The 16,610-nt window shown below is 49.0% G+C and overlaps 1 protein-coding gene across 5 annotated transcripts in view; it reads left to right on the top strand.

The window, feature by feature from the left end:
* NBEA (neurobeachin) overlaps positions 1-16,610 on the top strand; it is a 514,531-nt gene that overhangs the window by 203,650 nt on the left and 294,271 nt on the right. For 3 of the 5 annotated variants that reach the window (XM_075562752.1, XM_075562751.1, XM_075562750.1), the window contains exons 25-29: positions 3,252-3,432; positions 4,383-4,513; positions 6,545-6,652; positions 7,840-8,008; positions 10,348-10,443. In XM_075562752.1, the coding sequence (XP_075418867.1) occupies positions 3,252-3,432; positions 4,383-4,513; positions 6,545-6,652; positions 7,840-8,008; positions 10,348-10,443 (685 nt within the window). Of the gene's footprint in view, positions 1-3,251; positions 3,433-4,382; positions 4,514-6,544; positions 6,653-7,839; positions 8,009-10,347; positions 10,444-12,443; positions 12,583-16,610 lie in introns of those variants that run through there. The other 2 variants (XM_075562753.1, XM_075562754.1) reach the window with 2 other exon arrangements.

Here is a 16,610-nt window from a genome sequence, read left to right as displayed (position 1 = left end):
GACCATCGTGCCTGCCTCTTCCCAAAGCTTCCTAACCTAGGACTGAAGAGCCCGCTTTGCCTGCTCAGCCACACATGGTGACAAGGACAGCCTGTGGTTTCTTTCCTTCTCCCAGTGCTCAGAACTCTGGGGGAACCACATCTGGAGCCCAGTGGGCCTGTGTTGCTTGGAGATTCACAACACTGACCTCCTGTCCTGCCTGGACACGTGTGCACTTCCCTGTGATAGAGCAGGTTCTGAAACGTGTCCACATATGTTTGGGCTCAGTCATTCTTGGTGATTTGCTGAGCCTTGGGGGCAGAAGTCATATCATGATCTCCGTTCACTCGTGGGCCCTGGGAACGGGTCCCCATTTAGTGCTCTTCTGGCCTGGGAGAGCCAGCTTTCTCCAGGACCCTCAGCTCCGGTCTCCTTTTCCTCACTGGCAGACAGCTTGCTCCAAGAGGAAAGAGCTGGTACTATAGGCCCCTTCGTGAAGAATCTAGGAGTGGGGAGAGCTAGCTCTCCCGGGTCCTTTCTCGCTACAATGAGACCATCACAACCAACTCGCTGCCATGGTCTGTTCCACTGACTCACAGCGCCTCCCTGGCCCAGGGTAGAACCGCCCCTGTGGGTTTCTGAAACTAACTGTTTACAGAAGTAGAAAGTCTCATTTTTCTCCCAAGGAGCAGATGGCAGTTTCAAACTGCAGACCTTGCCGTTTGCACCTGTACTCTTAACCCTTGATGCCAATAAGGTTCTCGTTCTACAGAGGGAGAACGTTCGTTTATTTGTTAAGATTAGCCAGTAGTAAAAAAGTGAGCATCATCCTGAATATGCCAGTTGTCCAACCCAAACCAAACCCACTGCCATCAAGTCCGTGCTGACTCTCGGACGCCGCATAGGGTTTCCAAACCTGCGAACGGTTGTGGCAGCAGACACGGGAAGCAGTGGATGGGTCTGAGCTGCCAGCCTGTGCTGAGTAGCCCCGTGCTTACCCAGCCGTGCCGCCAGGGTGCCGTTTGAACCGTACGAGCTAATGTCCACCTTATCTGGGTAGAGTCACTCTCATGAAAAAGATAAAGGAGTCTAACTGTTTGATGATTATTCCTAATGTAGATGGATATAGCTTCTGAGGATTGATTTTTGCATTTGCTAAATATAATTTATGGCTAAATTATTTTGTGTTTCGATTTTACACTGTATTTTCATTTAATTTTAATATTTTCCTTTTCTTGTACTTTTTTTGGTCTGTCGTCTGATTTGTCTATTGCATGTCCAGGGTTCCAAGGTTAGTATTCCTTTTGCAGTAATTTTCAGTTTTCCTGGTTTGACTGGTTTTTGTTTGTTTTTATGCTGACGTAGGCAGCTCTGACTCACTATGTTGTTGAGTTTTCATGCCATGGTTGACACTGGGCTGGCTCTGAAAGATACAGAGACTTTGAGAACAGACGGGCCAGAGCATCCTCAGTTACCAAGGCTTCTGCTCATAGTGACCTCTCAACTGCGGCTGTCATCGCCTGTCAATACCCCTGGCCCAGTGCCCATGCAGGGATGGATGCTTGGTGGAGTTTTAGCATTTCATGCCGTCCTTAGTGAGTCCCCATCCAGTTAAATCTGCTCTGAGGCTGATATAACATCTCGTCCCTTCTAGATTCTTTTGTTGCCAGCAATAATGTATTAAAATAATTTTTTAAAATTAGTTTTTATGATCAAAATGAGTGTTTCGTAATTGCATGGACAATTTACTAGTTCTGTTTGTAACACTCATTTCAGAATCAAATGGTCTGAAGGTTAGAACTTGTAGACCATGAAAACAACTCAAAATAAAGCCACTGATTGATAAACATGAGAAGGTCATAGACATGTTCTATGAAATGATCGTTAATAGGCTATAGTCTGAGTTCTTCATTCCACTGCAGAGCGTTTATGCTGCTGGCCAAGAGTGAAATTGTTGGATTTTCCTCACTGGCTAAGGCACTGTGGTTACTGAAGTTAATTTTCCCTCACATGACACTGTGAGCTGGGGACATGCTAGGCAGATAGGAGACCTCATGACAAAACTCCAAGTAAGACACTACTGTTTCTTATGGCCAGGGTCACTGGGTTGTTGCTAATCAACAATTGAGAGCACATTTCTTCCATCCACACTCCGGCCTTCTAGGTGCTTTGAGAGTAAATGAAGTTCTGTGTAACATGGGGGCGGTGGAATGGTTTTATAATATGCAGTCTTCCCTATCCTTTCATTTCTCATACTCAGAAAGGGGGAGGTTGGTGACTTGTTTTTTCTCTTTTTTTCTCTAATTAAAGTGCTTCCACTGGTGTTCTCACCTCTACGTGAGCAGGGGAAGCTTCTGGAGAGTGGGGGTTCTAGGCAGTGTCCACATGGGCCCCAGGGGTCTGCTTACATTGGTGCACAAGTGGAGCTCAGGGACAAAGCTTTCCAGAGCACGTCACACCCTCGCTCTCTTTATGTGCGTGCAAAGCCTTCCTTATGCTTCCTGCTGCTAGAGGCTCTGAGAGCATGAGTCCTCCTTGTCAGGGACCACAGTAGCGAAAACGCCATACAGTCCAGAGGGACTGCTGCACCTCCTGAGCCTCCAGGCACCCACTTGGCAGGGCATGCACTGGAACATTCCCTCTGCACACTCAGACTGCCGGGACGGACAAGAGCAGCTCTCAGTCCTGAGACCGTGGCTCTTCCTTTGGACTCTCTTTGCTCGGCAAGCGGTCCAGAGCGAGCGGCCATGCAGTCGGTGTGTAGCTGCTGACTTTTTGCCCGGGTCCTTCGTGGCTTCTGGCTCTGCAGTGGATCCAAGGCTGTAAGACAGGCTCAGTGGAAAGGCGACCCCCTTATGATGCCACTCTGACTTTTCTGTCCCTCACCATAGACTTCCGTGAAAGGGCAGTGACGGTGGCGCATCCTTTGGTAGAGGAGAGATGGGGTTCTAGGTAGAAATCGCCACACTGTAACTCTGTGCGTGAGTGAGAAGACGCAGAGTGTCAGTGTAGCTGTGTGAGGCACTCTAGCTTGGTGACGTGGCCCCCGCGTAGAATGTGGTTTGTGCTAGGACCCGTAGTCCACGTCAACACTGGTTTCCCTGATTCCAGAGAAGTCTGGAGATGAAAGCGTTAATCTAACCCGCAGCCCTTAGCACAGTCACTGAACGGAGCCCGTCTGAATGGCTCATCTTTGATAAAGACATGCACTGTAGTTTCCAGTTTTATCCAAGACGGACTCTTTTCCTTGTTTCTTTTCTTTTTTTAAAAAGACTGAATTGGAAAACATCGAAGTGACACAAGGCATGACTGCTGAGACGGCCGTTACTTTCCTCAGCCGGCTGATGGCCATGGTCGATGTCCTGGTGTTTGCCAGCTCTCTGAACTTCAGTGAGATTGAAGCTGAAAAAAACATGTCCTCTGGGGGGTTGATGCGGCAGTGCCTGAGGCTCGGTAAGTCAGCCAGCACAGGGGCAGGAATTGGTACCAACAACTGTGTGCTGGGTGCTGGGTTCATCAGCAGGTGCTGGGGCTGGGGGTAATTACTGAAGAGGCAGCACTGTGAGCCGTGGCATGCCTGAAGCTGGGTAACTGCCGCAGTTGACTGCAGGGGCCTAGCGAGGAGTAGTGACCAACTGAGGATACAGCATTGTGAGCAGGTCCTGGTCCACCTGAAGTCCCTAGGCAGGTGATCTTGGCCAAATAGAGGCTGCCTGGTCATTCTAGAGAATGACTCCATCCTCGCTTTCTCCACTGTAGACGACTTTAAGGGTTTGATCATCCTCAACGATTTGCCATCTGAAATGGGGCCAGATAGAATTTCGAGTTCTTTCAAAACCAAATAGCAGAGTTCGTCATTTTTCATGAGAGCAGTGTCAATGCAGGGCAGCTAAGGGGTCCTGTTTGGACAGTGATGGATGATATTTCCTCTTAGAATGCGCTCATGTCACCAGTGTGCTCACATCGATACCACAGCAGGCGCAGGCCACTAACATAGGCGGGTTGTACAGTTGGCCACAGACTTGCAAACAAACATGTCCACACAAGTCTGAGTATGAGTGACATGCTGTTAGCCCCGCCCTGAGCATTAGACGGGCTATGTAGACCTCAGTGTTTCCAGGGTGACCAGGGGCCTGCAGCTGGTGACACCTGGGGAGGGGTGGGTTGTCTTCCTTCTAAAACTATAGATTTACCTTACTGTGTGTGTATGTGTGTGTGCTTTATAGAAACTTTCTGCTCCTGCATTTCATAATTTGTAAAACTTCATCTAGTTGATAGGAAGGTGATAAAATGGTGTGGGGGAGGGACAACAAGGAGAAAACAAGATGCACTAACAGCTGCCTTGTCAGCATCACCCTGGTCCCCAGGGTGTGTGACTCACACACTGTCTATGTCCTGAACAGTGTGCTGTGTGGCTGTGAGGAACTGTCTGGAGTGCCGGCAGAGACAGAGGGACCGGGGTGGTAAGCCCCTGCACGGGGCCAGCAAACCTCAGGAAGCCCCCCAGAGTGTGGCTGCCACTGCTGTGTCCAAGGTATGGTCACTTGCTGTTCTGAGGGTCTCTCGGCCCAGTGCACCATCGATGTGCGCTGTACTCCGCTCACCAAGGGTCCTGCCGCCTCCACCACGCAGCATCCTCTCCCTATTGTGCACCCCCCCCCCCGCAAGCCTGCTGACACCCCAGACACTTAGATTCCTCAGCAGCAGCTCCCTGAACTGCTCACTGACCCATTTGAAAGACCATTTGGGATTGAGGTTCAGGTTGACAGATTGGCTACCCAGTCTACCTCTTCATCAGCCACTTGAACACATTCTCTTTCGGCTCACCCGTGAACTCCCACAGTGACATTGCCTCATCCCCACCACCACCGCCCCCCCCCCACCCTTGTAACATGGCCCTGAAGCCCCACGATGTCCCCTCACTCATCCCTCTTCCCTCCCTGACCTTTCCAACATGGCCTTGGCTCAGTGCTGGCCCTGGATCTCAGATGGCTGCTGATTCCAGCATGGGCTTGCTCTCCATCAGGGTGAGTCTGCAGTTCTCAGGTCTAGTTCCTCCCCCTGACAGGTCATGGATGACCCATCCAGTGTCCTGCATGGTCCACCCAATGGTGGCCGCCTGTGTTGGGAGAGTACCCCACTGCATCTGCTGACCATACCCAGCTGACCATTCAGCTGTGGGGGGGGGGCCCTGGGAAATTTTAGAGAGAGGACAGCAAAGCCTAATGGAATCTGTGTTTCTGGCTCCAGTGGCAACTTCTCCATGTCATCACTGTCTTGCCGGAATGACTTAGCGCCTCTGAGCCCTGGTGCCCTTTTTCAGAAAGGGGGGACACCAGCAGTGCTCACTTGTCTCGGTTCTTATAAGATGTGTCAGCACACGATTCTCAGCCCACGGTGCCCTCCTCAGAGCTTGTCGTGCCCACCGTGCTCTCTCTCGCAGGCTGGGTGTATCCCATAATCACCAAGTGATCACCCACCGTGCTCTCTCTCGCAGGCTGGGTGCATCCCATAATCACCGAGTGTTCACTACATGCCTGCGAAGGGGATGAGTAGAATGGGAGTCATTTGGAAACTCTCTTGTCATTTTTCTTCTGAATTAAGTCTCCTGAGTGTGTGAGACTCTCTGTCTTACATGCCAAGCCTTGTTAAAAAAGCTTGGAGGTAAGGCCCTGCCCATCCACCCAGCAGCCCATCCACCCAGCATCCGTGTCCATCTCCTCACCCTTGTTTCTACTCCATGGTGGCTGTTGCTGTTTGGGAGACTGGGTATTGCTAGCCTATTTATTGACTGGCAAACTAGAGTCCTCGTCCTCTCTTTGAACTTGAGAGTGTCTCAACCAAGGTCCCTTCAGATGTCTGCTGCCCAGCCCTTGTTCATCCCAAGGTGGCCCCAGGAGTCAGGGCTCTTAGTGTAGATGGGCAGGGGACAGTGTCACCCAGGTCTTCAGGAGTAGTTTTCCTTGTTTTTGATATTAATGAGGTAACACCTGCTACCTTTGACTCTGGGATGGACTGTCTTTACCTGACCAACTGTCTCTGATCTCTGGTCTCATCTGCCCCTCTGTACACAGGGCCAGCCTGAGAAAGCACTGGGCCACACGTCAATGAACTGGCCCTCGCTCAGCTTGACTGGGTCTTGTGTGGAGCCTCAGATGTGTGGGGTTTGTTTCTTCAGTTATGAAAGGACCTCGGTGGTCGTTATATTCCACTGGAAATGGCCTCTCTCCTCAGAGGCCATGATGATGCCCTGTTCTGCTAGTGGGCAAAGTGGCCCCAGGTCTGCGGGGAGCAGCCCAAGGGTTTCCCTTGGCAGAGTCGAGGGCAGATCTGTGCGTGGTGTTCACTTGCTGGTTGGACTCAGAGCTGGTGGGCAATAAGCAGGCTAGTGCTGGGAGCGGGGCCCATCGCAGGTTATTCCTGTCCACTCTGATAACGGGGGGCGGGGGGGCTGGGAGGCAGGGCTGCCCATGCTCCATGGAACCTGGAGGTGGAGGCAGCAAATGGAATGTTCTCGAAATGTATGACTGTCACAAAATTTCCTCCACAACTCTCTCTCTTGAAGACTCCCCTGGAAGGTGTGCCCGGCAACCTTTCTCCTATCAAAGACCCTGACAGGCTGCTGCAGGACGTGGACATCAACCGGCTTCGTGCTGTCGTCTTCCGGGATGTGGTGAGTGGCGCCTCGTGCGCAAGGAAGCACACGGTGTGCAGCATTAGGAACGCGCGCCGCAGGCTCCTAGCGAAGACTGCACTCACTCTGGGTCAGAGCTGGGGTGTCCCCGCGCCGTCACATTGGGTCTGGCTAGTAGGGACCCCGCCTACCTGTCCCAGCCACCCGGCCGCAGTCGGGTTAGAGCCTTCCTTCCGGATCTCCTGTTGGTCTGTCTGGTTTCTTTGTTTCTTTCCATTTTGGTTACTGGTGTAGAACATTAACCTTCCTCCTAAAGGCGAAAAGCGAAACCACCACAAACAGGCAAACACGTATGCTGGAGGAAGCCTTCCTGTGAACTTCCATCTTCTTAAAAGAGAGAGAGTGTTAAACTGATGTGATTGCCAGGGAAAAGCTGAAAAACTGTCACTGACTTCATCTTCGGTCACCTTCTCTCCTCGCGCAATCTCTCTTGCTCAGCTCCTGGTGGCTTATGCTTTTGGCTGCTCACCACAAGGTCACCAATTTGATGCTTCTTGGGAGAGAGAGGAGGCTGTCCACTCCAGTAAAGATTTCTGGCCGCAGAAACCCACAGGGGCTTTTCTGTCATATCCTGTCGGGTGACTGAGCTGGCATCACCTGGGTGACAGTGGGGTCAATTTTCTGTTACTTGGTCATCTCCCAGTTCTGTGACCTTACTCCCTGTGACGCCATGGGGCAGTTGGAAGGGACTCATCCACTAAGCTGCTAGTGTCCATTATGGTTCATTTTAAAATGTCACTCTATGTCCATTCAGTCGAGCCTGCGAGGAAGCTGCTGCCGAGAGGCTGAGACCTCAGAGCTGCTGCAGGAAAGGGCTGCCTGGCCTGCAGCTCCGGCAGGTTTCTTGATCAGACTGGCTTGGCATTGTTGGCCCTCCTTGCTAGAGTGGCTGTGCCCTTGCCTCTCTGCTCTAACTTGTTTTCATTGAAGAATCACGAGACACCTGCGAACCTAGATGCCCCACCCCGCTATCACTGTGACCGCATAGGGCACTTGTTTCCTTGGACAGGAGCGCAGTCAGGTAGTGCCGCCTGGAAGAAATGGGGTAGACTGAATAAAGTCCCTGGTCAGGGAATTTTGTTGAGAGGAAAATTATAGGGTGCTTGTCCAGCGACATTCCTGGGTATGTGAAACGTGGTCCCTAACTGCCTGTCCCTCTGTCACAGGACGACAGCAAACAGGCGCAGTTCCTGGCCCTGGCTGTGGTCTACTTCATCTCGGTCCTGATGGTGTCCAAGTACCGGGACATCCTGGAGCCCCAGCGGGAGACAGCCCGAAGTGGGAGCCAGCCCAGCCGGGACGTCAGGCAGGAAGTCAACTCACCAACCAGCACAGGTGCGCCAGGCCTGCAAGGCCTCTGTGTGTACTGGGTGTGCTATGTAGGTGTGAACTGGAAGTCCGGGCCACATGTGAGGGTGGAAGAGAAACTCTAGCAGGTGTCAGCCTTCTCCTGACAGGGCCACATTCTCATCTGTCAGCACACTTTGGTTTTACTCTTTCCCCCTTACTAATAGAAATCATCCACCTACTTTCTCCCATTACAATCGACTCAGAACTCCCAGCTTTCTACATGGATTCTTTTTCACCACTATCCACACGACAGGGAGAGCTGTCCATGAGTTGGTCAAGAGCAGGACCAAGCCCAGGCCCCCCTCCCTAAGACAGGAGTTCCCTCTCCCTTGCCTGCTGTTTATTTGCCGTGGACAGCCGTGCCAGTGAGTGCCACGCCATCAGACTGATGATGAGCAGGCTGGTGGCACCGGAGGGAGCCCTCCTGGGTCAGGTGGGTGGCGGGTGGTCCTGGACCGCTGAGAAGGCCTCTGTCTCAGGAAGTCCCAGGCTCTCAGCCGTTGTCTTTGCTGGGACACCATGAGCACGCTGTGCTGTGGGAAAAGCATCCGACTTGTGAACCTCAGGGGGCCAGGTAAGCCCAGATCCACTCACAGGGAAAGGCAACCCTGCCGGCTCCCATGGAGGGTCCCTGTCTGTTCTGCCTTACAGGCTTTCCTCAAGTCTGAACTGGCCAGTAGCACTGTCTTGGTTGGATCATTAAATGCCATCCTGCTCCTTCCATCCGCTGCTTGGCGGCTGTAGCACTGGTCTTCCTTGTTGTTGGCAGTGTTATCACATGGGCCACTGGATTCATTTAGAGTTAAGTGATCTTTCCTATATAAATGTGAAGGAGCCCAGGTGATGCATTGATTAAAGCGCTGGGCTACTGACCCAAAGGCCAGCGAGTGGAAACTGCCAGCCACTCAGCAGAGCAAGAGTGGCCACTGAGCCTGCCAAGATGGCGACCTTGGAAACGAGGTGGGGGAGGTGGGAGGAGGAGTTCTACTCTGTCCTGCCTGGGGGCACATTCTGAGTTGGCAGTGGGGATTTAAATCAGTGAGGGTGATCCCTAACCAAGATGGGTTTTGAAGGGGCCCACCCTCTGCTTCCTGTGGCATTGCCCTCGGGTGGAGACGCGGGAGCCCAGGAGTTAGTGGCTGCGGGTGCTCGGACACCATGCCACCACAACGAGCTTGCTTTTGTTGTGAGCCTTCTTTCTCCATGGAGACCTCATCGTGGCCTTGCAGTCCATGTCCTGTCACACTTCTCACCACGTGCAGGCTTTGTCGGTCATGTTACCAGCCCTTTGTCCACCTCGATATGCAGCCCTCTCATGCAGAGATGGCAAGTTAAAAAGTATTGCTACTGGACTCCAGCTCACACAGGCCTGGCGTGCTCTGAAGAAGAACTTGTCCAAACGCGTCTCTTGGATCTGATCTGTGGACATGGCTGTAGACAAGTTCTCTCAGTAATACACTTGTCTCAGTCTTATTAGGGCGTCCCTCCCCCCATCCCCCAAAGTCCACTCAAAGCTGAAGCTTCTGAAGGGTCTGTTCGGCTAGGTCACTTGCACTGCAGGCAGGAGTTAGCTCAGAAAGCCGAGACCCCTGGGGGGGGTGGTCCAAAGGCTTTGTCCTGTCCACAGCCTAGAGAGGCACAGGCTGATCATGGGTGCTGATGGGGAAGAAGTTTAAAGAAAACGGGAAACTATTGGTAAAGAGAAAGCCAGGGCAGTTTAGTCAAGGGCTTCCCCATCATGACAGCGCACTTGCTCATTCTTCACGGGTGGCAAAGGGCTGTCCCACGAAATGTTCTGTGGGAACCTGACCCCACCCACCCTCCAGTCCCCATTGTGCCTCTCCAGACTCATTTTTGTTACCACACCTCGAAGAACATGGAAAGGGATTGTGATTGGAATCCCTGGAGGATGCCCAAGGGACCATTTTGACCTGATGGCAATTGAGGAGCACAGACTTCTTCAGGGACCTGCAGAAGTGGACACACCTAGACGGAGGGTTCATCAGGAAAGGAAGGGCAGCTTCACGTTCCCGGGCTCTCTGTGTCTGTGGTGGTGTAGCAACACTTTGGGACTCCCGCTTCCCTGGGCGTGGTGCAGATAAAGCAGCGAGCGAGCCCCATACAGTGAGCCTCCAGCTGTGGCTGGTTCCTTGAGAACATGGCTTCACTTCTCTTGACACAGAGCCCGTCCCCCGCCCGGCGGCGCCCTCCTCTGGCGAGCAAAGCTTGCATGTGGGAGTACTGTGGCAGTGTCCGGGCTGTGGGAAGCAGACTGCAGGGAGTTACATGCTGGCTGAACTTTGACTCCATGATTCTCTCCACAGTTGTGGTCATACCCTCTGCCCCTCACCCGAGTCTGAGCCATGGATTCCTTGCCAAGTTAATCCCCGAGCAGACCTTTGCCCATTCATTTTACAAAGGTAATGGGGACTCAGCTCACAGCGGTCTGGGTGTGTGTATTCTGGGTTGCTATGCGATGATACTCCCTGGGTGATTGCTCAGAAATGGGACAGGCGGTCATTCTGCCTGAGCCCAGGGTGGTTGTCACACTGCATGACATTGCATTTCTTTCTGTGAAATTTCGGGGACCTGGGGTCCTGTGTGTAGAGATGGACAATGGGGCTTTCTTTAGAGACTCCAGACGTCTCACTGCTCTGGGTGTTCAGTGGGGTCCATCAGGAAGAAAGCTCACAATGAGACTTGGAGACCACTGCCCTCCCGAGACATGGCGTAGCTCTGCCAGAACCAAGTCTAGCACTTCAGGGGGCACACACCCATGAAGTCTGCCTCACAGGTTGTGAAATGACAGGTTACACAGCCAGGAGAATGCATAAACACAGAGTAGCAGGAAAAGGTGGTGCACGGTCAGAAGGAAAATAGACCAGTCGAGAGAGAGAGAGAGAGAGAGAGAGAGAGAGAGAGAGAGAGAGAGAGAGAGAGAGAGGAAAACAGATAAAAACACCCATGGGATAAAGAGCAGCTGGGGCAGATGTTAGAAACGAGCCTATGCAAATGCCAAAGGCCTCCAGAACCGGGGATGGGGGTAGGGGGTGCCAGGTAGGGGGCTGTAATGGAAAACTAGGAGAATTTCCCTACCAACTGCTTGAAGCCCTCTGGTGTGCCCATGTGTGCATATTGATAGATCCCTGGGTCCCACAGTGGGTGGCATCATCCTGTGGGGTCGGAGTGGGGGAGGGACAGTCCTGGGGCCTGCAGCAGCACTTGCCTACCCTTTATCCAGGGCATGGGCTAGAGCTAAGTGTTTGCATTACCGGGGCGGGCACAGAGTTAGTGTTTTCCTGCTGTGCCGAAGGGGCAGTGGGCCACACAACTCCTGGAAGCTGTGATGTGGATGATGCCGTGTGGACCGTTTCAGAGCTGGAAGGACCAGGGCTGAAGTGGCATTGTCTGTGGTGGGATTACCCTGCAGAGAGGAAGATGGAGGGCAGCTTCACGGGCCCCCTGTCTGCGCTTCCACAGCTCCCGTCACACTAGACAGCATAGATTGGACTCCTTGGACGGGCTGGGCTGGACAGCATACCTGCTGGGAGGAAGGTCGTGGTAGTCGCCTGGGTTTGACCTACCTACCCATGGGAGCTGCTCACAGCAGAGGGTTTCCCCTAGCTTCCTGTAGAACTAGAGCCAGAGGGCTTGGGGAAGTGGGGGTGTTATGTGGGTGTCCCCCAAGCATGGTCTTCACATTGAGTGTGAAGTGTGGCCCAGGCAGTCCTGCAGCCACCAGGTGTTGAGTCCAAGCAGTAGTGGAACCATCTTGGAAGAGAGTCCTGAGCTCTCGGGAACTTGCTTTCCAGTCTCAGCAGACAACTTGACTACTCGGAGCTGGACTGCTAGCCTGGAGAGCTGGGAGCTGATCTCTAGGTTCTCTCTAAACCAGGGACTTGCTGGGGTTGGCTCATGCAGAACAAGAAAGAAATGCAATGACTCTTGGGCAACCTCTAGCCCTCTGCGAGGTTTGGGATTGGCAACCCTGGGTCTGGCAGAGGAAAACACCTGCAGAAACAGCCGCCATGGTTCTCAGAGTTGATGACAGTGGAGCCCACAGAGGCTGGCATTTGAACAGGCGCCAGCATTAGGGATGCAGGAAGAAAACCACCACAAGCTATATCCTGAACAAGCTGCTGACAGCCAGAGATGCATAGAGGCCTTCTAAGTCTCCCTTAAGGGCGGGGGAGCTTTCCTGACCACTGAGAACAAAGGCTGGAATGTCTGTAGGCTGCTCAGCAGAAACCAGGCACTGGGGAAGACAAAGACCATAAAAGGACGCTTCATCAAAACGTCTTCATCCAATAAGAATATCCAAGACAAAAATATTTGAAAACAATAGAAATATCCAATAGAAAAATCTGAGACAAAAATAGGCCTATTGGAGACAAAAATCTAACCAGTTCTATTTGGGGGAGACTTACACTGTGAGAAATACCCAAAGGAGTTCTTTAGGCAGTGGGAGAACAAAACAGGATGGCAACTTGGATCTGCAGTAGGAGTGAAGGATCCGGTGCTTCGTCTATAGACGGTGTCGCTGTGTGGCCTCTTAGCAGGTAACTCCTCCAGCTACCAAGCTCCAAAAGGTAGTCTTGCTGTCAGACACAGCACATTGCAAAGTGGATGACTACAGACGTGGTCAGGTGAAAATTGAACACCTTAGCACTTAATCTTCCTTTTGACCCATTTTAATGTAGTTTTTAATATTTTCTGCCTCTTTTCTGATTGAGGTTCTCCTCCATTTTATTTTGTTATGGTTGTTTTTTTGTTTGCTATGTTTTTCTGTATATGAAATCCAGGATGGAACTCGATAAAGACAGTAACTGGATTAAGTGTTTCTTGGGAGCACGGCAGGAAGTCTGGGGGAAATGGGGAGCGACTAACTATGAGCACAAGGACAAAGAGCAGGTTCTAAAATTGATTGCGGTGGAGATTGCACAACTCTCCTTACTGCGAGCTCTTGAATTGCTTGATCTGTGAGTCACTGTCAGCGGCGCTGTGGAAAGAGGCGTGACGTGAGGGTGGTGAGTAGGCTCCATGACATTGTGTAACTGGCCAGCGAGGCCTGTGGGACAGGACCGGAGGGAATATTCTCACGACCCCCGGGTGAGCGAGCGCTCTGCCACTGCTCCATGCACAGGTAACTGCTGGGCGGCACGGCGCAGGAAAGGAACACAGCTTTTGTCGGAACCACTTCACTGTCAAGGCACGCTAGCTCTGACTGGGTAGCCTGTGCAAGGTTGTATCATCAACAGATGTGTGTCATCGGCTCTGCATTGAGGTCAGCTCAGCTCAGATCGTGAACCTCTGAACGTCAGTGCACGGCTTGCCTGGCAAGCGAGCCTGCTTCTGAAGACAGTGTTGGCTTGCAGTCAGCAGTGAGCCTGCATGTGATTTTCCTTGTGACCGTGCGGACGTGGGTTATGCGTTACTGCGCTCTGGTGCTGTGGTTGTTGGAGCAGAGAGCTCCGTTTGATGTGAGGACTACAAAGTGAGCGCTTGGTCTGATGACAGGATAACAAGCCAACTTGATCTGGCACTTCAAAGATGAACTAGACTGGCCTTTTTGACATCTCAAAAATCTTTAATTGACTTATCACTTCCACAGACAGAGGTGTAGAGCATGTTTTTCAGTGGCAGATATGATCCAAGGACAGAAGGAAAGTTAAAATCTTGGAAGGACTCAGCTTCTAGGATATACTTCATAATTTCATTATTATTAATGAAATACCCATATCTTCAGTGAAGATACACGCCGCACATATTTAAAGAACTACCACCCACTTCTGTGAATTTGATAAAATGCTTTGCACTGAAAGCAGATTACGCTTGAGAAATCATAGATTTGGAGATGTTCCTATTATTGAAGTATGATTTATATTTCATTATGGCTATCCATGGTTGTTACAGACTGGTTAGTGGAAATTCTATCTCTTATATCTGTGATTGGGACCTTGTTTAGAAATTGGGTTCTGTTTTACTGGTTCTGTTTTTCGGATAACTGGGTCCTACTGGGAGAGAGTGGCCTTAATCCTTTCTGAGTGCTATCTTAACCAGGGAAGGGCCCACCCAGAGACAATTGCCCAGGCAGGCACTGCATGAAAACCCAGAAACTGGCTACCTGAAGGTGGTCAAGAAGACGAGGAGGAACTTCCTTTCCCTGGAGCCCAGAGATTGCAGACTGAAGTCTGTTGGTTCAAACACCAACTCGGCAGTGCTTGGTCACGGCCGCCCCCGGGAAGGGAGATGTGGATAAATGAATGCACCTGGCTGTTGCTGAACACCAATGCCATACATGGAAGAAGCAGTATTATTGGCTCCATTTTGGATAAAACTTTTAAACAGATATTGCAGTCTCTCTGAGCTTCCGCGTCTATCCTCTTAGTCTATGACTCTGTCTCCTCCTCCGTGAGTGTTGTTAGAATAAAACCAAACCAGGTCAGCTGCTCACCGGCTCCCCACTTATGCACGCAGTCAGGATCCAAGGACCAGTCATTGCGTGGAAATTGGCGTCATTAGAAAATGGAGGGCGAGCACATCAGATCGCCCAATGGAGGGTGCTACATTATTACTAAGGTGACCAGATTTTAACACTGGTAAAGCGGGACACCATTGACCTGGGGCTGGGGGGGGGGGGGGGCTGTTCTTGATTAAAAATTTGGTCTATATGGAGCAACAAAAATTTTCATAGAACGCAAACATAGTATTGTAATATATATTTTTAAATTTCATACATTAAAAATTATGTATAGTATTATTCTTTGGCATATTTCTCATTTGAGTGAATTTTTTAGTAGATCGCTGTTGTTTAAAAGGTCATGAAAATTTTTATAAGAATTTATTAAATTATATTTCACACATAAAATGGCTTTCAAAGTCTTAATACTTAATTGTGATTTTTCTGATGTCCACAATTTATTTACCGTAGGAAAAAACGCGTTCAATCGCAGCATTAGTTCTGGTAAGGACAGCGCGTATTCCACAATTTTTAGTGCATTATTGTATGGAACATGGTTTGTTTCAAATCGATGAAATATTTCTAATCATTTGTTCTCTATTGTGATTTTTGTTGATGCCCAAGATTTAACCTTTTCCGTATCAATATATTTTTTAATAATGATACCTAATTAAAAAGATCATTTCGGAAATATTACTATATGGGAAATTTTGAGTAATATGATTGAATGATTTTTGCACATCTTTCCAATTGAGTTCTTGTTTTAATGAAACCCAATAAAATGTTCAATATCATTGTAATGTACCATCCACTCTTCTAAATAATCTATGCAGTTACTATAGAACTTTTGAACGTGATTCATGATATCTGCACAATTTATTGCATCTTGTTCTTCTATCTGGCTTATACTATTACGGATAGTTAACAGAAGAAAATTATTTTCTAACTGCTCTTGACACTGAAATTTTAAATTATTAACTTCATTTGCTACTTCAATTACCGAAATTTTGTCACCTTCAATAAGTTTTATAGCATTTTGAAAAAGAGCTGCTTGATTGTGTACAAACTCTAGCCAAATTTTTCAAGATTCTTTTTCAAAAAACTCTTCTAAAATTCTAGGACATTTATCCTGTGATAGAAAGTAGGAATTCAAAGGATCGTATAGTTTCACAATTCTTTCGCTAGCTGGAAAAAGAGCGTTTTACTGTGTCCAAGTATTTTCTGATATTCAACTTCTGCAGTTTCACAAAATTCTTTGAGCATTTCAATGTGCAGTGTATATATAGAAATAAGAATATATTTTAATAACAATATTTTCCACATCTATGGGCAACAAATCAGCAGCTGTTTCAATGGCACTATGTATTATGTGCGCTGCACAACCAACACCAATAATGTTTTGATTAAGGTTTTTGTTTAATTTATAAAAAATATTATTTGTACCTCTTCTTGCTTTTCCTCCAAAATCTGCGTTCGTGTTGCCTGCACAATATGCAATCATTTTATGTTTTAAATTGTTTTTTCCAAAATAATAATGGAACTGAAAATTTTTTCAGAAGTTTCGTCGGGCACAGAAATAAAATCTAAAATTCTACTTTTTATTCCAGTTTCCGAATCAAAAAAAATCTTAATAATGGCTGGAAATAACTTTATATCCTTATGATTAAATGTGCCAGAATAAATGGTTATAAAATTATTTTTTCTAGATTTTTGTTTAATTCTGAAAATGCATATGAGGAAAGCATATTAAACACAATTGCCTTGGATTTTGTTATAGCACAGGCAAATTTTTTGTTGATTAACTTTTTGACAGCTTGTGATGTACAGTCCATAGATCTGAAGGAATGACTGTGATTAATAGCATGAAAGACATAAGTCCTTCTGCTAACGCTAATTTCTTTTCTTCATCTCCATAAGTTGTTTTCCGAAAAAATTCCTGTAATTTTGAGGAAGATACAGCAGTATTTAAATATCTTTTATGTTTCTGTGTCTCCAAGTGCTTTGAAATGTCATTCTGCCCACCACGCAAAATAGAAAATTCACCATAACATTCCTCACATTTTATCATGTAATCACTTTTGGTTTTTTTTAATAAAAGGAAGTTCACCTCTTAGATCATTGTTGAAT

The sequence above is a fragment of the Tenrec ecaudatus genome, chromosome 11 (genome assembly GCF_050624435.1).
Source record: "Tenrec ecaudatus isolate mTenEca1 chromosome 11, mTenEca1.hap1, whole genome shotgun sequence".
In the NCBI taxonomy this organism is placed as follows: Eukaryota; Metazoa; Chordata; class Mammalia; order Afrosoricida; family Tenrecidae; genus Tenrec; species Tenrec ecaudatus.
Note: the sequence above shows the minus strand (reverse complement) of the source record. Positions and strands in the feature narration are given on the sequence as shown.